At 43.8% G+C, this 24,787-nt stretch overlaps 1 protein-coding gene across 4 annotated transcripts in view; it reads left to right on the top strand.

The window, feature by feature from the left end:
• The window catches only part of ZNF606 (zinc finger protein 606), a 32,950-nt gene extending 9,771 nt beyond the window's left edge, over positions 1–23,179 (top strand). For all 4 annotated transcript variants that reach the window (XM_054464450.2, XM_063658563.1, XM_063658561.1 and 1 more), the window contains exons 4-7: positions 115–203; positions 11,417–11,543; positions 11,836–11,931; positions 19,962–23,179. In XM_054464450.2, the coding sequence (XP_054320425.1) occupies positions 115–203; positions 11,417–11,543; positions 11,836–11,931; positions 19,962–21,940 (2,291 nt within the window). In that variant the 3' untranslated portion in view covers positions 21,941–23,179. The remainder of the gene's footprint in view (positions 1–114; positions 204–11,416; positions 11,544–11,835; positions 11,932–19,961) is intronic.
• Positions 23,180–24,787: the final 1,608 nt, after the last annotated feature.

The following is a 24,787-nucleotide window of genomic DNA, read 5'->3' as shown; positions in this document are numbered from 1 at the left end:
GTGGGTCTCTTCCCTCATTCAAGGGGGTGCAGGGGCTGGTTCTCAGCCCCCCAGAAAGAAAGGTGAGCTTCTGGCAGCGAGAGCTGCCTTCATGACTTTTTTCTCGTTTCCTAGCTCTGTGTCCTCAGGATCCTGCCTGGCACGTGGAGGGGAGCCTCGAGGAGGGGAGGAGGGCCACTGGGCTCCCAGCAGCCCAGGTTCAGGTGAGATGGGGCTGCCCTGTTCCCAAAGGATGATGTCCAGGTTATCTGTGGTCATCTCAGTTGATGCGGCTCTCCAGTTTACAACAGTTGGAGTTTGGGTAGGGAAGGAAGCAACTGAAGTTAATCCTTCCTGAGAGCAGGTAGGGAGAATCAGTCCATTTTTAGTGACTCGGAGCCTTACTGTCAACCAGTCTGTCCACAGTACTGAGCTCCGACTGTCCCTGGCTTGTTGTGGGGCATGAGGGGCAGCCCGTTTGGCTGGCAGCCCCACTTCTCTCTTGCCACCTTCACTCATGTCTTTAGCACCCGATTTAGGCTGATGCTGTGCAGTGCCTGCTGTGCCTGCTGTGAAGGGAACAAGGACAGGTGTGAGCCTTCACCCTGAGGAGCTCCCAGACCCTTTTCCAGGGTTATTCACTCAGCTAAGGACATCTCACGGCCTACCTGGAGCCACACATGCAGTGTGGGACATGAGAAACCTGAGACGGGTAGGGTAGGCCTGCAGGAGCACAGTCACCTGATGAGTCAGGAGATGGGACAGAGTCTGTGTGGAGGTCAGCTTTTACTGTGGAGGGGAAGGCTGCTTGGGAGACCTGGGCCAAGAGGTGAAAAGAATGCATCAGCCAGCTGGGCACAGCCTGGTGAGTGGAGGTCTGGCCTCCTGCAGCACCGCAGGGGTCAGGGGTGGCAGGCAGCACACTCTGTGACCAATGTTTGAGTGAGACTGACTCCAGTTAGGTTTTAGGCTGGAGAGGCCAGGATGAACCCAGCCAGGCCCTGAATGCTTGCTGCAGAACCTCAGAAGTCTTGGGATCAGGTGGCACCAGGGTCCGAAATGTGGTGATGGGTGTGGAAAGAAGAGGGCTGTGGGAAGCAGGCTGGTGTTTCAGGCTTCAGTCTGACCAGGGCCTTGGAGCTATGTAGGAGATGTATAAGGAAATCAAAGCAAGAGCCTTTGTGATTATGGAGACAGGGTGGCTCCTGAGAGAAATAGGACAATGGAGTCACTTAGAAAATGTGTCATCTCTCTACCCTTGTCCTGCCCAGCCTCCTCACCAGATGCAGCCACTTAAAAAAATTTTTATAATAGTTTTATTGAGATGGTACTGACATACTATAAAGTTTATGCTTTCAAAGTGTGTAATTCAGTGGTTTTTAGTATAGTCACAGAATTGTGCAACAATCACCAGTATCTAATTCTAGAACATTTTCATCACCCTAAAAAGAAATCCTGTACCCGTTAGTAGTCACTCCCTGTTTCCCCTACTCCCTCCCAACCACTAGTGTACTTTCTGTCTCTATGAATTTGCCTGGTCTGGACATTTCATAAAATGGAATCATAATATGGCACAGCCTTTTTTGTCTGGCTTTTTTCACTTAGCATAATGTTTGCATTTTCAAGAGTTACTCATATTGTAGCATTGTGTCAATATTTCTTTTAATGTAATGTAATTACAATGTAAATGTAATAAATGTAATTACAGTGTAATTACATTGTACAAATGACGGAGGCAGCCATTTTTAACTTCCTGTTTTCAGTTTTTTAGAGTTGTCTCTGTATTTCTAAATAGGAGATTTTTTAAATTGGCTTTTCCTAATTCATCAAAGTTACATTTACTCTGTTAACTCCCTGCTATGAAAGATGAAGAAAAGGAGTTTCATTACTTTTTTTTAGGTCTTTTATTTTTAAGTTAAGATAATGAATCAAGCAGATGTGAGATACTTGGATATAAAACAAGATTTAAAAATGATGTCTCTACTTTGTGCCTCCCCCTCAAATTAAAAAATATTATTGAAACTGCCCACAGTTTCAAATCTGGTGGGTGAAGTGCATCATAAGTATGCTGTCCCCACTTGGCAGCGTTGCTATCCCTGGTCCAGGTGAGATGGGAAGCAGAAGGGCCTGAACCATATGATGCAAGGTGATTGTTGCCTGGCATCAGAACTTGGGCAACTATGAGGTTTGCTGCTGTTACAATATACAGTCGTTATTAAATCCTAAGACAGAATAATCAGTAGTGAAGCTAGGCTAGCCGGAAAGATGGCCCCTGAATCAGACTCTGAGGAGTAGAAGTTAGCTGTAATAAAACACTGCGAAGAAGCCCTGTCAACCACCATGCTACACTCTGCTGTTAATTTATGCTAGGCTTTCTGAGAATTATCTAAGTTAATGCTGAGAAAATAAAACAGAATTAAAAATAACAACACCCTCCAATGTCTGAAGAGTTGTGATTTCTGATAACATGCTCCTGGCTGGCCCCCCTCCCCACACTCACTTTGGATTTTTTCCTGTGGGAAACTCGGATTTGACTGCTGTGTGTTTTTAACTAAGTGAGATCTTCAGGAATGCAAAAGAACCCTGTGTCCCTTTATTGTTCCCTCCAAGTTAAGTATTTATTGAAATAAAGCATTTATCTGGTGAAAACATCAAATGCTGTCATCCCTCATTATCTGAATAGTCCATTCATGGAAGTATGTTGAATAGTGAGGTTTTAACTACAGAAGCCCAGATCCCGTTATTTCTAGGAATAGAGGAAAATATGATAATATCTCATTCCATCTAAAAAACCCCAACCAGCCTTTCCAAATATGGAAGCATTCAAACCCCTCTGTAACAGTCCACCTAGGATATCTGCGTAACAAATATTATGTACATAAAACATCAATAATAATCTGCACCCATCTTTGGTCAGACTTGAGGATGTGCACAATCTATTTATGTTTTCCTTCTCTGCAATGAAATCTACCATAGGAGCCATCTGAATTGCCCCAGGTTCCTCGAAGGGGGAGCAGTTGGGCAAGATCTGTCAGCAAACATCTGAGACCCAGCTCAGCACCTTTGGTCTTCTCTCCTTCAGACTCTCAAAGGGTTTAAATGTGTGGCTGGTTAGGAGATTCCATAAAGTGCTTAGGATGCCTAGATAAATGCTTATATGTGTGTACAAAGTGATGTGTGCAAGAATGTTTATGAGAATTTGGGTGAAACACTTTTGCAAGTCATCCTAGGATGTGATTGGAAAATGCAAATGCAGCTCATGAAGGTGATCTGTGGACCAGAAGGGTTTGCTCCTCTCTATAGCAGGACTCTTCTCTCTTTAGCACCCTTTCCCCTCAGCATCAGGCAACAGTGAAACCTGCATTTCCTCTCCTACCCTTGAAGGGTCCCTCTCATCTCCACAGCCTGTGAGACTAGGTTCCTGTCTTCCACCATCTCTTCCTTCTGGCCTTTTGGTTTTGCATTTTCCTTTGCAATTCTAGGCTGAAGGTGTTTACTGTGTCCCCTTACCATTCATTTATTTATTTTTATTTTTGAGGCAGAGTCTCATTGCGTTGTTCATACTGGAGTGCAGTGGCATGATCTTGGCTTGATGCAGCCTCCCCTCCCGGGTTCAAGGGATTCTCATGCCTCACCCTCCCGAGTAGCTGAGATTACAGGTGTGTGCCACCACAATGGCTAATTTTTGTATTTTTAATCAAGACAGAGTTTCACCATGTTGGTCAGGCTGGCCTCAAACTTCTGACCTCAGGTGATTTGCCTGCCTTGCCCTCTCAAAATGCTGGGATTACAGGTGTGAGCCATTGTGCCCAGTCCCCTTACCATCCTTGAGGTGAGGCCTCCATGATTTGTGGGCCCAGACATGGTTACATATTCAGCTGGGAGCAGCTCTTTTTTTCTTCCTGCTTTTTAGCCCATGGGGCTTACAGTTTGAAAATGTCCCCTTTTTCATTTCTAAATTTTTAAAAATTTATTTTAGTTTAATTTTGACAAATTTCATAATTACAGAGAAGTATAAAAAGGAAGCAAATGGCATCACCATCAGTGAACAATTATTACTGTTTTGTTGTATTTGTTATGTTTTTCTTCTTTTACATAGTACTCTTTGTCTTTCCACCATTTCTCAGGCAACCACTCATGGATTCAGTTTGTACAAAGCTAATTCATTTTCATATGCATACGTAGATGATAAACTATAAAGACATAGACTGTCTTTTTTTGAGACAGTCACAATGCATTGCCCATACTGGAGTGCAGTGGCATGATCTCAGCTCACTGCAGTCTCCGCCTCCCGGGTTCAAAGGATTCTTGTGCTTCAGCCTCCCAAGTAGCTAGGATTGCAGGCGTGTGCCACCATATCTGGCTAATTTTTGTATTTTTAGTAGAGGTGGGGTTTTGTCATATTGGGCAGGCTGGTCTCAAACTCCTGGCCTCAGGGGTCTGCCTGCCTCAAAGTGCTGGGATTATAGGTATGAGCCACTGCACCCGGCCCAACAGTCTATTTTTTTTTTCCCAATGATTTTTTTCTATATGTAGTTTTCCTATAGTTTTCTTTTTTCAACTTTGAGGTCCATCCATGTTGATGGATACAGAGAAGTCAGGCTTGTTCCTTTTGCGCTGCCAAGTGTATCCATTAGAGAAGTGCACCTCTGTGTTCATAGTTTCTTTTATGGACAGGTTTATAAGTTCCTCTTTCCCCCATTGTTTTTGCTGCTCCAGTGAAAGCTGTGTGAACATTCCTGTAACTTCACTTTGTGCACGTGTTTATGTAGTTTTTATCTAGGCATACCCCTAGAAGCAGAATTGTACCTGGTTTTAGGTATGTACTTTTTTTTTTTTTTTTTTTTTGAGTCGGAGTCTCGCTCTGTTGCCCAGGCTGCAGTGCAGTGGTGCTATCTCTACTCACTGCAGCTTCGCTTCCCTGGTTCAAGCAATTCTCCTGCCTCAGCCTCCCGAGTAGCTGGGAGTACAGGTGCATGCCACCACACCCAGCTAATATTTTTATTTTTAGTAGAGGCGGGGTTTCGCCATGTTGGCCAGGATGGTCTCGATGGTCTCCATCTCTTGACCTCGTGATTCACCTGCCTTGGCCTCCCAAAGTGCTGAGATTACAGGCATGAGCCACCATGCCCGGCTAGTTATATACTTTCAATGTTACTAGTGCTGCCACATGTCTCTACAAGGGGGCAAAGCTACTTGTCAGTCTCCCCACTCTGGGAGAAAATACCCATTTTCCTGCATGTTTGTTGACACTTGACATTATCAGGTCTTTTAAATATTTGCTTACCTCAGGACCAGAAAGGTATATTGCATTCCTTTAATGTGCATCTTCTTGATTGCTAGTGAGCTTAAGTACCTTTTGATGTCTTTATTGGCCATCTGTATTTCCTTCTCTCTTTGTTTCTCTTCCTCCATCCCTAGATTTCTAGGGACTGACTTTAGTGTAGGTATTTCATACGCATTCTGAATCCTAATTCTTTATCACATATCAACTAACTCCTCCCAGTCTGTAGCTTGTCTTTAACTGGTGGTGTCTTATCAGTCAGATATTTGAATGTTGGTACGTTTTTGTCAAATGTGTCTGTCTTTGTTTATGGCTAGTGTTTTTGTGTGTCTTGTTTTAAGAAGTCTTGTGTTATTTAAAAAGTAATAATTCCCTCTTGTCCTTTTCCTTTATGTTCTTTCTGGGCTCTTCTGTTAGGTGCTGGACCTCCTGAACAAATTGCCGTGTCTCTGATCTCTTTATATTCCATGTCCTTTTCTTGGTGGGGGTTGGGGGCCTGATGATCATGTTCTCGCCACAGCAGAACTCTCTAGGGCCTCCTGAACTAGTTGCTGTGTCTTCTGTTCTTTTGTTAGTCTGTGAAGGCTTTCCTATTCTCTCAGCCTCTCTTGTAGCATCCTGTCCCACTTTATACTGAAATCACTCTGGTCTGAGAATCTGAGAATAGGAATTAACAGGTCTTTGAAAGTTGAAAGTGGCTGTTGTCTGGATTCTCTGGCCTTGTGGCTACTTAGTTCAGTCGCTTTGTCTGTGCATCAGGTGTTTCTCATGTCCAGGAGTCGTCTGGTCTGTCTGTGTTTCTCAGGGCAGGGCTGTGAGGCTGGAAGTCCTGTTCTACTGCAGCTGCGTAGATCTGATTCCTGATTGGTGCCTTCCACTCCCCTCTGTGCTCCTGGTGAGGCATGCCCTGGGTTTCGTGGGCCTGCATGGGCCAGGGTCAGCTGGTCAGTTCTGCTTCCAGTTTCATAGATATAGAGCTGTGAGGCCACAGACTCCCTTCTCTTCCCCACCTGGTGGGACTGAAGAGGTCTCCACTCACCTGGGCAGCCTGAGAACCTAGCCGCAGTCTCAAGTCCGAGGAGGCTCCTGGGACTTTTGCCCGCATATAAGTACATGGCTGCTGGCAGCACCACCCACGAGGTGGGGCACTTGCAAAGCTGTTCGAGTGCAGACTTTCACCTGCTCTGTTTTCAGCCTGACTCACTCCTGCCTCTCCTAGAGTCCTCTTGCAGGAAGCACCTGCTTCACTGTGTTGCCTCCTAGTGTGGTGCTGGAATCGCCTCTAGTCTAGTTGGTCAGCCTCACCTTCATCTATCTTTTCTCCTTCTTGGAGGAATGAGTGGAATTCAAGGTGCTGATGCCCCCATTTTTTTTCACTGGCTGGGTTATTTCTTTAACTTTCTTTAAAAAAAAAAAAAACACAACTTTTTATTTAGGAGATTTTTGGACCCCAAAGTAGAAGATGAACCCTGTATTAGTTTAGTTGTATGTCTTAGTTTTATGTTGGTATTGTAATAGATGACCACAGACTTTATGGCTTAGAACAACATGAATTTATTCTACTGTTCTGCAGCTCAGAAGTCTAAAATGGGTCTGCAGGGCTGTGTTTCTTCTGGAGGCTCAAGGGGAGACTGCTTCCTGGCTCATGCCCTGTCCTCCATCTGCAAAGTACATCACTCTGACCCTTGCTTTCGTCATATCTCCTGTGACTCTGACTCCTGCCTCCCTCTCTCACTGATAAGGACTTTGGTGATTACATTGGGCCACCTGGATAATCCAGGGTAATCCCTCTAAAGATTCTTAATTGTATCTGTAAAGTTCCTTTTATCATTAAGATAACAGTCACAGGTTCTAGGATTGGGACATGGGCATCTTTTGGGGGGTGTTACTCAGCCTGCTGCAAGCACCCACGTTGACCAGCTTCAGCAGCTGTCAGCTTTCCACTTTCTGCATTTCTTTTCATCTATTCCAACACAACCTTTTTTAAACTGGAGGATTTGACAGCAAATCTCAGAATGGTATCATTTCACCTGTGAGTGTTTCTGTGTATCTAAGAGATACGTACCTTTAAGGAAGAAACCACAATACCTTTATCATACTCAGCAAATTACCAATAATTCCTCAATGTCACCTGATATCCAGTTCATATTGTTTTCTTTACGTGTCTCTAAAATATCTTTTTATAGTTGTTGGTTTGTTCAAATCACGATCCAAACAAGGTGCACACACTGCACATGCTTCGTATGCTGAAGAAACTAGGTCACTGGTCTTGTTGGTTTGCCTGATTTTTGCCTTCATGATGTCATTGAATAAGTTCCTCCATCCCCTCGTCTCCTGTTAGCTAGTATTTGGACTAGAGGCCTGAGTAGATTCATTTGGTATTTTTGATAAGAATACTTCATAGGTGGTGCTGGGTTCTTCATACTGCATTGCATCAGTGGGCACATGGTGTCTGGTTGTCCCATCTTCAGGTATGATGGGTTAGTGGGTGAGTTATTGTCAGACTGACCCCTCCATTATAAAGCTCCCTGTCTGCCTTTTACCTGCGGCTGAGCAGTCATTGATGGTCATTGCCACTCTCCACTGTTTTATTAGGGACTGCAGAACTGCTCTAATGATTTCATTCCTCTTGTGTTTATTAGATGTAATTCCTCTATTTTTAAACATATAATGATTCCATTGGGGTCTTGGGAGGGGTGGGAAGTGAATTTGTGGCTTATAGTCTACCAGCTGGTCAGCCATTAGGGTGTGGGTTTGCACCTTGTTAAGTGTAGGTGAACATTGAAGCCATCTAAGAAGGTGCCACCCCAGGGAGGTTAGGATGTGTAAGACAAGCACAGGGTCAGAGGCACCCTGGGCCATCAGCACAGCACCTAGCTGGTTCCCCAGGTGCCATTGCTCTGTGAAAATGCATCAAGCATAGGTTTTGTGCACTTCTCTGTCCATATTACATTTATTTATTTATTTATTTTATTATTCTTATTATTTTTTGAGACAGAGTTTCACTCTGTCGCCCAGGCTGGAGTGCAGTAGTGCGATCTTGGCTCACTGCAACCTTTGCCTCCCGGGTTCAAGAGATTCTCGTTCCTCAGCCTCCTGAGTAGCTGGGATTACAGGTGTGCACCACCATGCCCAGCTAATTTTTGTACTTTTAGTAGAGACGGGTTTTCATCATCTTGGCCAGGCCGGTATCGAACTCCTGACCTCAAATGATCCACCCGCCTTGGCCTCCCAAAGTGTTGGGATTACAGGCATGAGCCACCACTCCCAACTCCATGTTACATTTAAATAAAAAAACCTTACATTAACATAAAATGTAGAAACAGTAGTCATCAAGCATACTGAGGTCTGGGCAGTCTGTAAGAGGAAAACCAAGAAGTTGTCATTGACTGTGGGGGTTGGGGAGGGTTTCATGGAAGGAGGTTGTGGCCAGCATTTCCAAATGCTGCATAGGCCAAGAAGGTAAAGGCAGAAATCAAACTTTGGACTTGGCAATCACAAGACATTGGGGAGATCTTGGTGAGAGCTTGGTAGAAATAAGAATCATGTAATTGTTGCTCCAAAATCCTTCAATATAGATCAGTAAAAATGATGAATATAAAGAAAAAATTTCCAATGCCAAGGAACAGGAAAATGGATAATAAAGGCAGAGAAGGAACTGCACTGGGGTAAGGCTGGAAGACAAGGAAGGAGAGAAGGCGAGGGTGTACTGTACCTTGCAGGAGGAGGTTGACTGCCGGAAGCAGTGAGACGAGGGTGCAGGAGACGTCTCTACAGGGGGTGTGAGGCTGCAGGAGGGATGATTCTGTGCCTCTGAGGACATGAGACAGAAGTGGGACAAGGGAGCAGGAGGCGTCTCTACATGGGGTGTGAGGCCGCAGGAGGGATGATTCTGTGCCCTCGAGGATGTGGGACACAGAGATGAGATTCAGCCGTGGAAAAGATGGACAGTCCTTGTCATGGGGCACAGTAAGGCTGAGCCTGGGGGGTCTTGAGCAGGAGTTGACTTTTCAGGGTATGATATTTATTGGAGCAGAAGCAGTTCTTTGTTTTAAGCCCATCATGTGAAGGTAAAGGGGAAGCAATTGGGACAGAGTAAAAATGGATACACTGAAAATTCAGCAGGGAGGGCTGGCCCAGATCAGAGACAGCAAACTCAGTTCATAAGCTGTGACTAAGAGCGCCACAGGAAACGCTGTATTTGGGTAGAAGTGATATGATGTGGCTGTGAAGAGGAGGGGCACAGGTCCAGAGGACCCTTGGAATGGGAGCAGTATACTGCACACGTGTCTGTTCAGCGGGTGTCTTGTGGTTGATTTTTTTTTTTTTTTTTTTTTGAGACTGGGTTTTGCTCTACTGCCCAGGTTGGAGTGCAGTACTACGATCTCAGCTCCCTGCAGCCTCCACCTCCTGGGCCCAAGCTATTCTCCCACTTCTTCAGCTTTCCAAGTAGCTGGGACTATAGGTGTGCACCACCACACTTGGCCTGAGTTGATTTCTTTTTTTTTTTTTGAGACGGAGTCTCGCTCTGTCGCCCAGGCTGGATTGCAGTGGTGTGATCTCGGCTCACTGCCAGCTCCGCCTCCTGGCTTCATGCCATTCTCCTGCCTCAGCCTCCCGAGTAGCTGGGACAACAGGTGCCTGCCACCACGCCTGGCTAATTTTTTTGTATTTTTAGTAGAGATGAGGTTTCACCCTGTGTTAGCCAGGATGGTCTCGATCTCCTGACCTTGTGATCCACCTGCCTTGGCCTCCCAAAGTGCTGGGATTACCGGCGTGAGCCACTGTGCCCGGCTCTTTTTTTTTTTCTTTTTTTTTTTTTTTTGAGACAGAGTCTTGCTCTGTTGTCCAGGCTGGAGTGCAGTGGCACGATCTCGGCTCACTGCAAGCTCCGCCTCCCTGGTTCAAGCGATTCTCCTGCCTCAGCCTCCCAAGTAGCTGGGATTACAGGCGTGTGCCACCATGCCCAGCTAATTTTTGTATTTTTAGTAGAGACGGGGTTTCACCATGTTGGCCAGGATGGTCTCATCTCCTGAGCTCGTGATCCACCCGCCTAGGACTCTCAAAGTGCTGGGATAACAGGTGTGAGTCACTGTGCGCAGTGAGTTGATTTCTTAAAAGGTCTCGAGGCTGGGTGCAGTGGCTCATGCCTATAATCCCAGCACTTTGGGAGGCCAAGGTGGGCGGATCACTTGAGATCAGGAGTTCGAGACCAGCCTGGCCAACATGGCAAAACCCTGTCTCTACTAAAAATACAAAAATTAGCCAGGCGTGGTGGTGCACGCCTATTGTCCCAGCTACTTGGGAGGCTGAGGCAGGAGGATCACTTGAACCTGGGAGGCAGAGGTTGTAGTGAGCTGAGATCACACCATGGCATTCCGGCCTGGGCGACAGAGTGAGACTCTGTCTCGATAAAATAATTAAAAAATAATAATAAAAGGACTTGAGGGATGTATTCATTGGAAAAATCAGATTACCTTTCCTTTTTCCTTCTCATTTTCCAGTTAGTTTTCTTGCTTTCATTAAAAAAAAAAAAAAATCAGTTTAGATTGCTTGTAACTAAAGCGCTTTTGATGGCAGCTGTAACTGATTCTCCTTGGCCTGGGCTGCTCTGGGGCATCCTGCTCACCCTTAGCTTCAGTCCTTGGGACAGAGATGAACTGAGAATGGAAACCTCCCCATCATGTCCAGAAAGACAACTTGTGAATGTACAGATCACCCTTTCAGGTCCTTGATCTGGGTTTTGGAGCAAAGACTCCATCCTCAGGGTCTCTGGCTTGCAGCCAGTGCTCATAGCCTGTTGCTGCACTGGTCCAGGCCATATTACATGACTGCCTTTCCAGAAGAGGGGCGTTGCCAAGGTGGGGGACATAGTCAGTGTGCTGGAATTTGGCAAGAGTCTTCGAAGAGACCTGCTCAGCTTTGCTGTGGTTATTGTGGACCCACGTATCTAATTCCCTAAGAGTATATACCAAATATGGGGTCTTGGGTGGTTCTCAATGAGACCTCACTCACATTACTCAGACTCTTCAATAACCAGGAGAGTTTCTCTACATCCTGTCTTCTCTTCCCAGGGCTGTCAGCCTCACTCCATCCCTGGAAATATTGGAGGGGGTGGTCACAGGCTGAGAAGGAATATTTGTGTTCTTTTAGGAACCAGTGACCTTCAAGGACGTGGCCGTGGACTTCACCCAAGAAGAGTGGGGGCAGCTGGACCTTGTTCAGAGGACCCTGTACCGTGATGTGATGCTGGAGACCTATGGTCACCTGCTCTCTGTGGGTAAGGCAGGTGCTGCCCAAGTAAACTAAGCTGTTCCCATGGTAATGCCTTCAGCTGCTGCATGTTTAGAAGCTCATTGCAGGGGCGAGGGTGGTGTCTCAGAAGAGCTGAGATGCTCTTGGGCCCTGAGGTTCAGGGACGAAACTCCTAATGCTTACAGAGCATGGAGTGGGAAGGACCTTGCGTATTCTGCCCAGGCTGAGAAGTCACAGGGAGGAATAGGCAAGAGAAGTTTTCTTTGGCTGTCCTGAAGCCTCATGACATGATTTCCATGCTTTTCCTCCATGCATAGGAAATCAGATTGCCAAGCCTGAGGTCATCTCCTTGTTGGAGCAAGGAGAAGAGCCGTGGTCGGTGGAGCAGGCATGTCCTCAACGCACGTGTTCAGGTGAGGGCAGACCCCAGGCTGAACAAGGAACTTCCCCCCAAGTGCTCATAGCCTGTTGCTGCACTGGTCCCCCTCTTTGTTGAGAAATGGGATAAGGCCATAAAGAGTTCCCCCCAAGGAACTTCCCCCCAAGGAACTTCCCCCCTAGTGCTCATAGCCTGTTGCTGCACTGGTCCCCCCTCTTTGTTGAGAAATGGGATAAGGCCATAAAGAGTTACCTTCCTCCGATACATTTAGAATTCCCTCTAAGGAGCTTTCTTCTCTTGCTGCTTTTGATTTAGAGCAAAGAAGCATCACCATCCTAATAAGGTAGACAGTTTCCCTCACTGTCGGCTCTCTTGATGGCTCCTGTTTTCTGCGGTCCCTTCCTCTAAGGTTACCTCTTACCCATGTAGCTACTTCAAATGTTTTCCTTATTTCCTCTATTGCCAAACTTGTAACCTATAGCTATAGATGCTTATTTCAAAAAAATAGGTTTTTTGGGCTTTTTGGTTTGTTTGTTTTGAGATAGAGTCTCGCTCTGTCGCCCAGGCTAGAGTGCAGTGGTGCGATCTCGGCTCACTGCAACCTCTGCCTCCCTAGTTCAAGCGATTGTCCCACCTCAGCCTCCTGAGTAGCTGGGATTACAGGCACCCACCACCATGCCTGGCTAGTTTTTGTATTTTTAGTAGAGACGGGATTTCACCATATTGGCTGGGCTGTTCTCGAACTCCTGACCTCAAGTGGTCTGCCCACCTTGGCTCCCAAAGTGCTGGGATTACAGGCATGAGTCACCATTCTAAGATCTTACTTAGATCTTCTTGGATACCAAACAAAATAGATTTTTAAAATATAGGTAGTGTTCAAATATCTGAAAGCTACTTAAAATGTATAGGCTAAAAAAAAAAAATCTCCTTTATTAAAAAAATTAGCTGGGCTTTATGGTGCATGTCTGTGGTCCTAGCTACTCAGGGGGCTGAGGTGAGGATTGCTTAAGCCTGGGATGTTGAGGCGGTAGTGATCTGTGATTTCACCACTGCACTCCAGCCCGAATGACAGAGCAAGACCCTATCTGAAAAACAACACCAAAAATAACTCATTTATACTCCCTGCTGTTACTCACATTACCGTTATTCCCCCAAAACACAGATACACAGAGGCATACACACAGGTAACTACTTTTCTTTTACTATAAAATCTTGAGTTATTTTCTTGTTAGTTGCCCTGGGATTACAATTAACATCTTTTGAGACAAGGTCTTGCTCTTCTGCCCAGGCTGCAGTGCAGTAGCACAATCTTGACTTACTGCAACCTCTGCATTGCAAGCTTAGGCAGTCCTCCCACCTCAGCCTCCTAGATAGCTGGGACTACAGCCATGTGCCATCATGCTCAGTTAATTAAAAAAATTTTTTTTTTGTAGAGACAAGGTCTCACTATATTGCCCAGGCTAGTCTTGAACTCCTGTGCACAAGCAATCCTCCTGCCTTGGCCTCCCAAAGTGCTGAGATTATAGGTGTGAGCCACCACGCCTGGCCCTACAATTAACATCTTAATTTATGACGATGTAGTTTAGATTAATACTAGTTTAATATTAATAGTATACCAAAACTTTGTGTATAGCTCTGCCCTCCTCCTTTTATGCTCTTTTGTCACAAATTACATCTTTATACATTGTGTGTTCATGAATATAGATTTATAATTATTGCTTTATGCAGTTGTCTTTTAACAGACTGAAAAAAAGGAGCTAGAAACAAGAATTTTACTTATATTGTCTTTTTATACTTATGTAGCTATCTTTATTGCTGTTTTTTATTTTGAGTTACTGTTGAATGTTCTTTCATTTCAGCCTGAGGGACTCATGTTAGCATTTCCATTTTGTTTTTTGAGATAGAAAAGACACTCTGTTGCCCAGGCTGGAGTGCAGTGGCATGATCTTGGCTCACTGTAGTCTCAACCTTCTAGGCTCAAGTGATCCTCCCATCTCAGCCTCCTGAGTAGCTGGGACTATAGGTGCACACAACCACACCTCACTATGTTGCCTAGGCTGGTCTTGAACTCCTGAGCTCAAGTGATGCCCCCACCTCACCCTCTCAAAGTGCTGAGATTACATGCATGAGTCACTATCCCCAGCCAGCATTTCCTGTTGGACAGGTTTGCTAACAGCGAACTGTGGCGTTTTGTTTATCTGGAAATCTCTTGATTTCTCCTTCATTTTTGAAGGATAATTTTACTGGATATAGAATTCTTGATTGTCATGTTTTTTTGTCTTTCTTTCTGGCCTGAATCGTTTCTGAGAAACAAGCTGTTAATCTTACTGAAGATCCCTTGTACGTGATGAGTTTCTTCTCTCTTTCTGCTTTCAGGATTCTCTCTTTGGCTTTTATTTAATTTAATTTATTTATTTATTGAGACAGAGTCTTGCTCTGTCGCCCAGGCTGGAGTGCAGTGGCGCGATCTTGGCTCACTGCAGCCTCTGCCTCCCGGGTTCAAGCGATTCTCCTGCCTCAGCCTCCCGTGTAGCTGGGATTACAGGGGCCCGCCACCACGCCCAGCTAACTTTTTTTTTTTTTTTGTATTTTTAGTAGAGGCAGGTTTCACCGTGTTAGCCAGGATGGTCTCAATCTCTTGACCTTGTGATCCACCCACCTCGCCCTCCCAAAGTGCTGGGATTACAGGCGTGAACCACCACCCCTGGCCCTAGTTTAATTATTATGGGTATGCATGTAGCCTTCTAGGTTGGAGCTTCTCAGAGTCCCTATAGACTTCTCATTCCTCAGCTCTTTCATTCTATCTTTTTGACTCGTGTGTTTTGGGCCCCACCTGTTTGCCATCACCTCAGGCAATGGTGACTTTAAAACATTGCCTGTAAATGTTAAAAAAGTACCTCCTCCCTAGAGGCTTTGTAACACTGTGAAAGTTCTCTGTCAGGCAAAATATAGACCAGCTTTTCCAGTGGAGTCTTCCAGGGAGCCACTAGGCAGGTCTAGTAATGAGTGTTCTTTGCAAATGAGGCTTTGAAAAAGCTCCAGCTTTGTTCTGCTCACTGAAGTACCAGAAGTGGGGGCTGTCATTTTTCCAAGGCTGTTACTGAGCCACAGATGGGACCGGGGTAAGTTAGAACACCATATAGCTTACTGTTCTTATTAAAATTTACTTTTCTAGAATAAATGTTTTCCTGGTTGCTGCAAGGCTTTGGTTGATTTTGTTTTTTTGTGTTTTTGTTGTTGTTGTTTTTGTTTTGAGATGGAGTCTCGCTCTGTCGCCCAGGCTCAAGTGCAGTGGCGTGATCTCAGCTCACTGTAAGCTCCGCCTCCCAGGGTCACGCCATTCTGCTGCCTCAGCCCCCTCTAGTAGCTGGGACTACAGGTGCCCGACACCACGCCTGGCTAATTTTTTTGTAGTTTTAGTAGAGTTGGGGTTTCACCATGTTAGCCAGGATGGTCTGGATCTCCTGACCTCGTGATCCGCCCGCCTCAGCCTCCCGAAGTGCTGGGATTACAGGCATGAGCCACTGCGCCTGGCCTAGGCTTTGGTTAATTTACAGAATTTTGAAAAATTACCTTCTGACAGTTTTGCCAGTTTTTTAGTTGGTTTTACAGAGTGGTGAAATTTTACATGTCTTTACTTGGCCATTTTCGCTGATATTCTGCCTCAGGTAATCACTTTTAGTAATTTCTGTTACATGCATAACAGAGTTTCTTTATGCAACTACAAGCATGTAGGAATTTGTAGTTATTTTTCATGTTTTCAACAGTAGGATATTATACACATTGTCTTTATCTTATTATTTTTGGCAATGTGCCACAGCCTCTTCTTGAGTCCTGAAGTTGGATTATCTTCCACCCACTCTAATGGAGGGGACTTTTGTGGAGAATCTTGCCAGTTGTTTTCTATTCAGATTGGAAACTTTCCCCTAAGAGCTCATGAATTCCAGGAGCTTTAATTCTTCTACCTTCAGTGCTGCCCATTCTTAGTTACCATCCAGAGCCCTGCAATTCCAGCACCTCTGTCCTTACACTTCTCCCATTTTACAAAGCATCTCAGCTGTCTCCTTGATCACAGCTGATAGAACCAGTAATCTTGTCTCTACTTTCTAGATGTTCTCCCATCTTCCTGAAGTGTATTTCTGCATGTCCCCTAAGCTGGAGATTGAGAAGTCATCTTGACTTCGAGCTCTTTCCTCTCCAAGAAGTAATCTCTCTTCTAACTCCCAAGATTTTCTTCCTCTGAAATGTTAGTTATGTCATTCAGCTTCCATCATCACTCTTAGTCAGGCCCCTTTCTCATAAAATTCCAGCCCAAGTTGATGAAGAAATTCTCACTTGTTATTAGCCACCTCAGGTATTATTTCTAGATTTGTATCCCTGAAATCTTTCATTATGAGATCCCTGTCAGTAAACCTACAGTGATTCAAATTGCCTTGTAACAAAACAACTGGATTTCAAAACCTTCTATTTTTTCTATTGTTTCTCTCATTTCCTGAATAGCTCCTGGAGTTTATTCAGCAGGTATCCTTATCTTCCTCCTCACACACTGGTCACGCCGTGCATGCCTCTGCTTATGCTGAGTGACTAGTCAGTCTGTACCCAGGTCGTGCTTCAAGGCTGAGCTCATGTTGTTTCTCTTGTGTGAACCATCCTCGATCACTTCAGTTAGTGCTGATGTCCTTTTTTGATCTCCCACCCACTTAGCATCTGTTCTATAACCCCACCATCTCAGAGTGATATTTCTTTTTCTTTTCTTTTTTTTTTTTTTTGAGACGGAGTTTCGCCCTTGTTGCCTAGGCTGGAGTGCAATGGTGTGATCTTGGCTCACTGCAACCTCCACCTCCCGGGTTCAAGCAATTCTCTTGTCTCAGCCTCCCAAGTAGCTGGGATTACAAGCGCCTGCCACTATGCCCGGCTAATTTTGTGTTTTTTTAGTAGAGACGGGGTTTCACCGTGCTGGCCAGGCTGGTCCTGAACTCCTGACCTCAGGTAATCCACCGCCTCAGCTTCCCAAAGTGCTGGGATTACAGGTGTGAGCTACCGCGCCTGGCCTTAGAGTGATATTTCATGTATATTCATCACTGTTTGGTAGAATCTCTCTTCACATAGATTCTGACTTCCAAGGAGACCGTACTTTCTTGCCTTGTCTCTGGTGCTGGAAACTCAGTAGACTACAAGTACTGAGTGAGTATAAAGTTGGACAAGAACTTTTCATTTGGTCTTTCAGTTGGTCTTTCATTTGGTCAGGGAATTGGTCAACTTCCATTTGTAAAAGCTTTTACTGGAAGGATTTAAAAATCTGTATGAAGATAATTCAGTAACTTTTAAGAGCTGAACTTGAAATTGATAATAAATGCCAGTTGTTGTGCAGAGTAGATCCTCTGTTATAATGGTCATGGGGGCCAGGGATGGGGGCTCACATTTGTAATCCCAGTGCTCTGGGAGGCCAAGGTGGCAGGATTATTTGAGCCTAGGAATTTGAGACCATCCTGGGCAACATGGCGGGACCCTGTCACTACAAAAAATTTAAAAACATTTAGCCAGGCATGGTTGTGTGTACAGGATTCATGCCTGTAGTCCTATTACTCAGAAGGCTGAGGTGGGAGGATTGCCTGAGCCCAGTAATTTGAGATTACAGTGAGCTATGATGGTACCACTGCACTCCTGCCTGAGTGAGACCCTGTCTCAAAAGAATTAAACAAAAAATAATGGACTTGGGTGGTAAAAGGGGGGAAATTACATACAGTAAAGAGAAAAAAAGAAGCAGAGAGAGAGGGCAGGATCTAGTTCTTGTTGGGACCTGCCTGGGGCTTTACACCCTGTGGCAATCTGGATAATGACTTCCCCCACAAAGATATCTGCATCCTAATCTTCAGAATTTGTGAATGGGGCACCTTGTATGGCAAATGGGACCTCCAGATGAGAGTAAATTAAGGATCTTGCTGTGGGGAGATTATCCTGGATTGTCTGAGTGGATTCTAAATGTACTCACAAGGGTCCTTTTATAAGATTGTGGTGGGAGGGTCAGAGACATGGGAGAGGATGTGATGACAGAAGCAGAGGTTGGAGTGATGAGCTCTGCAGATGGAGGAAGGAGCTGTGAGCCAAGGAATTGGGGCAGCTTCTAGAAGATGGAAAGGGCAAGGATATGGTGGATTCCTTAGAGCTTCTGGAGGGAGCACAACCCGGCCAATAATTCCATTTTAGCCCAGTGAAAGCCGTTTTGGACTTCTGACTTCCAGAACTGTAAGATCATAAATTTGTATTACCTTAAGTCACTAAATGTGTGGTAATTTGTTACAATAGCAGAAGGAAACTAATATAGCCTCCTTTGGTTGTTAGAGGATTGATACTTCAGCAGTGATAATAGGCAGCTCCTGTGTATTAAACTTGCCAGGAGTTTGGCTGGATTCTGAGTCTCATTAGTCATCAGAAAAGCTCTCTAAGGATAGCAGCAGGGCCATTGTTCAAATACAGATTAGCAGACTGTAACTCCTGTGTCTGTTTTTTCACACTATGCTGTCTTCCTAGTCCATCTATCATTGCTCTAAAAATATTCTGTGGTGGATAGAAATGTAACTTTAGGGGTATCCATAAACTCTGGTGATGTTTGCCCTTTGGGTTGGTGGATCTTGTGTGATTGACTGGATTCTATGACATAGGAAACAAAGCATTTTGTCATAAATAACATCCTGGCTTGAATCCTTGCTTGGTGATACTCTCTAAACACACCTCTCCTCCTTTTTTCTGCATTTGTCAACATATGGGAGTAGAAGGACATTATAACACAGAAGTGAGTTAGAGCACTCATGATGTAAACATTACTTGCTAAAGGCCTTGTGTGCTCATCTACCTACCTTTTGTTAAGATGAAAGGCTTTATTCTTTTTTTTTCTTTTTTAACCTTAATAACATTCACTGGGTCCTTTTGTCAGGGGTCTTCAAGACCACCCCCAGGTTCACTGATTCACTATGAGGACTTATAGGACTCAAAAGTCATTATACTCAGGATTATGGTGTATTACAGTGAAAGGATACAAAGCAACATCAGCAAAGGAAAAAGGTTCATGAGGTTAGACCAGGTACAAGCTTCCAGTAGCGTACATGAGGCACACTTAATTCCTCAAGCAAGGAGTTGTGACAACACGTGCGAAATTTCTACTAGGAAACTTGCCTGAGTCTAGGAGTCCAGTGTGTTTATTGAGAGGTTGCTCATCCAGGCACACAGTGCCTGCGTGACTCACTGCCATCGCTGAAACTCCAGACCACCCTGAGGGAAAGCAGGTGATCACTATGAATGACATTGTTTGCACACATATCTAAATAAGTTGGTAAATGTGCTTCAATACCTTGAGCATGCAAAACACTCTTACTAGTTAGAACATTCCAAGATCTTAATTCCTAGGAGTTGGCTAAGGGCCAGTTAGGAAACAGGCTACCTTTGCAAGGTTTGAGCATGTCAGGCCTGCAGAGTTAACTCTTTCTTGCACATTCTTTTTTTTTTTTTTTGAGACGGAGTATCGCTCTGTCGCTCAGGCTAAAGTGCAGTGGCGCGATCTTGGCTCACTGCAAGCTCCACCTCCCGGGTTCACGCCATTCTCCTGCCTCAGCCTCCTGAGCAGCTGGGACTACAGGCACCCGCCACCACGCCTGGCTAATTTTTTGTATTTTTAGTAGAAACAGGGTTTCACTGTGTTAGCCAGAATGGTCTTGATCTCCTGACCTCATCATCCGCCCGCCTCGGCCTCCCAAAGTGCTAGGATTACAGGTGTGAGCCACCTTGTCTGGCCTCTTTCTTGCACATTCTTATCCTGGTCTTCCTTTTCATGGAAAGTACTTTTAAATGGTTTCATTAGTTTTCAGTACACACTTTGTATTCTGGTTAACTGTTGTTTACTTTTCACTATTCTTTTCCCTATTATGATCTTTCTCTGAGTTCTAAGCCTGGACTTGAAAACAAATTTATACTAGTCTTTTTGATAATATGGACAGTAAATCTCACCATTCCCACTTTATTCTAATGTCTTTCTCTATGCTCTCATAGCTTTTTTTCTGTCTGTTTCAGAATGGGTGAGAAATCTTGAAAGCAAAGCATTGATCCCAGCACAGAGCATTTTTGAGGAAGAACAATCCCATGGCATGAAGTTGGAAAGATATATATGGGATGATCCTTGGTTCTCCAGGTTAGAAGTTTTGGGGTGTAAAGACCAATTAGAAATGTATCACATGAACCAGAGTACAGCTATGAGGCAGATGGTCTTCATGCAAAAGCAAGTACTATCCCAGAGAAGCTCTGAATTCTGTGAACTTGGGGCAGAGTTTAGCCAGAACTTAAACTTTGTTCCATCTCAGAGAGTTTCTCAGATAGAACATTTCTATAAGCCTGATACACATGCTGAAAGTTGGAGATGTGACTCAGCCATAATGTATGCAGATAAGGTTACCTGTGAAAATAATGATTATGACAAAACTGTTTATCAGTCCATTCAACCTATTTACCCTGCAAGAATACAAACTGGAGATAATCTTTTCAAATGTACTGATGCTGTTAAATCTTTCAATCATATAATACATTTTGGTGATCATAAAGGAATTCACACAGGAGAAAAACTCTATGAATATAAGGAATGCCATCAAATCTTTAACCAGAGCCCATCATTTAATGAACACCCAAGGCTTCATGTTGGAGAAAACCAGTATAATTACAAAGAATATGAGAATATCTTTTATTTCTCATCCTTTATGGAACATCAAAAAATTGGTACTGTAGAGAAAGCGTATAAATACAATGAATGGGAGAAAGTCTTTGGGTATGACTCATTCCTTACTCAACATACAAGCACTTACACTGCAGAGAAACCCTATGACTACAATGAATGTGGGACGTCTTTCATCTGGAGCTCTTACCTTATTCAACATAAGAAAACTCATACTGGAGAAAAACCGTATGAGTGTGATAAATGTGGAAAAGTTTTTAGGAATCGCTCAGCCCTTACGAAACATGAACGGACTCACACTGGAATAAAACCCTATGAATGTAATAAATGTGGAAAAGCCTTCAGCTGGAATTCTCATCTTATTGTACATAAGAGAATTCATACAGGAGAGAAACCTTATGTTTGTAATGAGTGTGGGAAATCTTTCAACTGGAATTCTCATCTTATTGGACATCAGAGGACTCATACAGGAGAGAAACCTTTTGAATGTACTGAATGTGGGAAATCATTCAGCTGGAGCTCCCATCTTATTGCCCATATGAGAATGCATACTGGAGAGAAACCCTTTAAATGTGATGAATGTGAAAAAGCTTTTAGGGACTACTCAGCCCTTAGTAAACATGAAAGAACTCATTCTGGAGCAAAACCATATAAATGTACTGAATGTGGAAAATCCTTCAGCTGGAGCTCCCATCTTATTGCCCATCAGAGAACTCACACGGGAGAGAAACCGTATAACTGTCAGGAATGTGGCAAAGCATTCAGAGAACGCTCAGCCCTCACTAAACATGAGATAATTCATTCTGGAATTAAGCCCTATGAATGTAATAAATGTGGAAAATCCTGTAGCCAGATGGCTCACCTTGTTAGACATCAAAGGACTCATACTGGAGAAAAACCCTATGAATGCAATAAATGTGGAAAATCCTTCAGTCAGAGCTGTCACCTTGTTGCTCATCGGAGAATTCACACTGGTGAGAAACCCTATAAATGTAATCAGTGTGAAAGATCCTTTAACTGTAGTTCTCACCTCATTGCACACCGGAGAACTCATACTGGAGAGAAACCATACAGGTGTAATGAATGTGGGAAAGCATTTAATGAGAGTTCATCCCTTATCGTACACCTAAGAAACCATACTGGAGAAAAGCCCTACAAATGTAATCATTGTGAGAAAGCATTTTGTAAGAATTCTTCCCTTATTATTCATCAGAGAATGCATAGTGGAGAGAAACGCTTTATATGCAGTGAATGTGGAAAAGCCTTTAGTGGTCACTCAGCCCTACTTCAACACCAGAGAAATCACAGTGAAGAGAAACTGAATTGAATTTATGCGAGTTTTTCGTTTCTTGTACATTTGACAACACATTGAGGAAAACCCTATGAACATAATCAAGAGGAGACATTTTTCAATAAGAGTTCAGTAAGACTTCTCCCACATTATTTACTAGAAAATATCATCTTAGAAGAAACCCCGTGAAGGAAAAGAATAGGGAAAAGCTTTCAGCAGTTATGTAGCCCTTACTCAAAATCAGATAATTAACAATGAAGAAAACTCTAAACTCCCCTTATGGTCTACCAGTAATTCATACTTGAGGACCATGACTGTGGGGACTGAGGCATCTTTTAGCAAGAGCTCTCACCTACTTGTAGATTGGTGTGAATTGCTAAGGGAAAAACCTTATGCAGAGAAAAGTTTCTGACTGGAAATACACTGTTTTGCATCAAGCTGGAGTATTGGATGGAAAACTCTACAATAACATTTTGTGCATAATTGTAGAAATACAGATTTTGTTGTTATAAGGGGAGGGTCTGGGTGCCCAGGAGTAGAATATGAAGTGCTAAATCTGAATGTAAGAAAAATAATAGTATTGAATGGGGTATTTACTGTTGATTAACCTCCTTAGAGAAAATTAATGAATGAGATGACTAACGGTAGAAAAGTTATTGCCTAGGAGTGTGAGACTGATGTTGCTGGACAGAAAGTGATCCTTAGCCCAGTGTGTCAGCATCCATTGTTACTCATCACTGCATTGTTGGGCAATTAGTTTGTAATTTGTTTTAGGCAATCACTATAAATTATAATTATGGACACTGCATCAGTATACATAACATGAAGGAATAAAAAGGATACAGAATTGTATATACATACTTACTGTAACAGATCTAAAAAAATGTATATGGATAAGGACCTGAAAGATCCATGGAAAAGTTAACCCAGTTAATTTGAGATTTTTAAAAAGTTTTACAAATACACATAACATTTACGTGCTGGGCTTTATTTTAAATGCTTTCCAAGTGTTAACTTGTTTAGTCCCCTTAACTCTGAGATAGGTACTGTTACCCCAGTTTTACAAATGGCTAAGCTGAAGCAGAGATGTTGAAGGATCCTACCTAAGGGGCACAACTAGTAAGGGAGTAGAGCTGAGATTGTTTGGCTCCAGAGTTCTTGTTTTCAGCCACCATTTTATGCTGCCTCTCCAGTGATTTTTTTTCCCATTTTCTTCAGTGTTTCTATAGCAGAGATTTGATAATAAAAAGAAAATCCTAAACAATGAGAAATAAAGTTACTTGGTTTCTCTGTCTTGAAGGATTTATAGTAACATGAGAACTAATATCCCTTTGGAATATGAAGTCTGTGTTGGACATTCAGAATCACTGCATTTTCTGGGACCTGAGTTCCCTAGAACTTTGCTGGCTGCAACCCCAAGGATAACAGGGCAGCAGGGCCTGGAGGACTTGCTGGAAGACTGGGCAAGTCCCTTGGTGGGTTTAGAATGCCACTTACAGAGCAGAGGGCAAGGGTGTTTGTTCCTTTCCATAACCAGACACCACTGCACTTCAGAGCACCATTTCCCAAGATTTACCTTGAATTCAGTGTTTTATTTTTTTGAAATCTTCTGCAGATGAAAGGCTTACTTGAAGGAGCAGGATTCAGAAGGGAAGAGAGCTAGCCAGTCCACCTAGAGTAATGAAGTCTCAGTGTTCACAGGGGAAAAGGGGAAAGATGGATCAGAACACTTGGGTGGCTTCTCTCCAGTTCATAAGTATTTATAAAACGGGTCCAAGGATCCTTCCTGGATAGGCTTCGAGGGTATTGAGTGGAACTTGGGCTCATAAAGCTCATCTTATTTTTAAAGGTCCCATGGCTTCCCAGTGGTTGAGAAATAATGGCCTAGTGATGTCATGGGGAGGCTGCTGTTTTCACCTTCTGACTCTTCTAGCTTGGGCTCACTTAGGTGTGTAACATTTGATTGCAGTCCTTTCAAGGTCTGACATATTAGTGGTCACCTGATAAATGTGGCAGGGGCAAGTTAGTTATTGATGGATTTTTTTTTTTTTACATGATTTGTGTAAAGGCTCTTGGAGAGAATGAAGTTAGTATTATCTCAGCTTAGAGAAAGCAGCATAATGTATCCAGAATCATACTACCAGTAGGATGTGGATATTGTATTCTAATAGCCAGAGTGAATCCAAATTATCTGATTTAGAGATTCCAAAGGATTTCATAAGTCATATGCAATATACCACAAGCATCCTGGTAACTTATAACCTTATTACTAAGATTATTATCTTGAAAAAATTTCTAGGCCGGGCACCGAGGCTCATGCCAGCATTTTGGGAGGGACAGGAGGATTGCTTAAGCTGAGGAGTTCAAGGCCAGCCTTGCAACATAGCAAGATCCCATCTCTGTTTAAATAGAGTTTTTTTTAACGTCTTAAAGGGCCTGCTGGCAGGGCACAGTGGCTCACTCCTGTCGTCCCAGCACTTTGGGAGGCTAAGGTGGGTGAATCATGAGATCAGGAGTTCAAGACTGGCCTGGCCAACATGGTGAAACCCCATCTCTACTAAAAATTAAAAAATTAGCTGGGTGTGGTGGCAGACGCCTGTAATCCCAGCGGCTCCAGAGGCTGAGGCAGGAGAATCATTTGAACCCAGGTGGAGGTTGCAGTGAGCCGAGATTGTGCCACTGCACTCCAGTGTGGGTGACAGGGCAAGACTCCATCTCAAAAAAAAAAAGGGCCTCCTGTGGCTCAGGTCACATCACGAGTCAAAAGAAAATCTCAGACTTCTGCTTCTTCCTGGAAGTATTTCCTTCCTCTCACCTATCATGGACAGCCTGGACGCTATTGATTTCAGTGTTCCCTAACATCCAGGACTCCCAGGTCCCCTC

This window comes from Pongo pygmaeus, chromosome 20 (genome assembly GCF_028885625.2).
Source record: "Pongo pygmaeus isolate AG05252 chromosome 20, NHGRI_mPonPyg2-v2.0_pri, whole genome shotgun sequence".
In the NCBI taxonomy this organism is placed as follows: Eukaryota; Metazoa; Chordata; class Mammalia; order Primates; family Hominidae; genus Pongo; species Pongo pygmaeus.
This window is presented reverse-complemented; position numbering and strand designations above follow the sequence as displayed.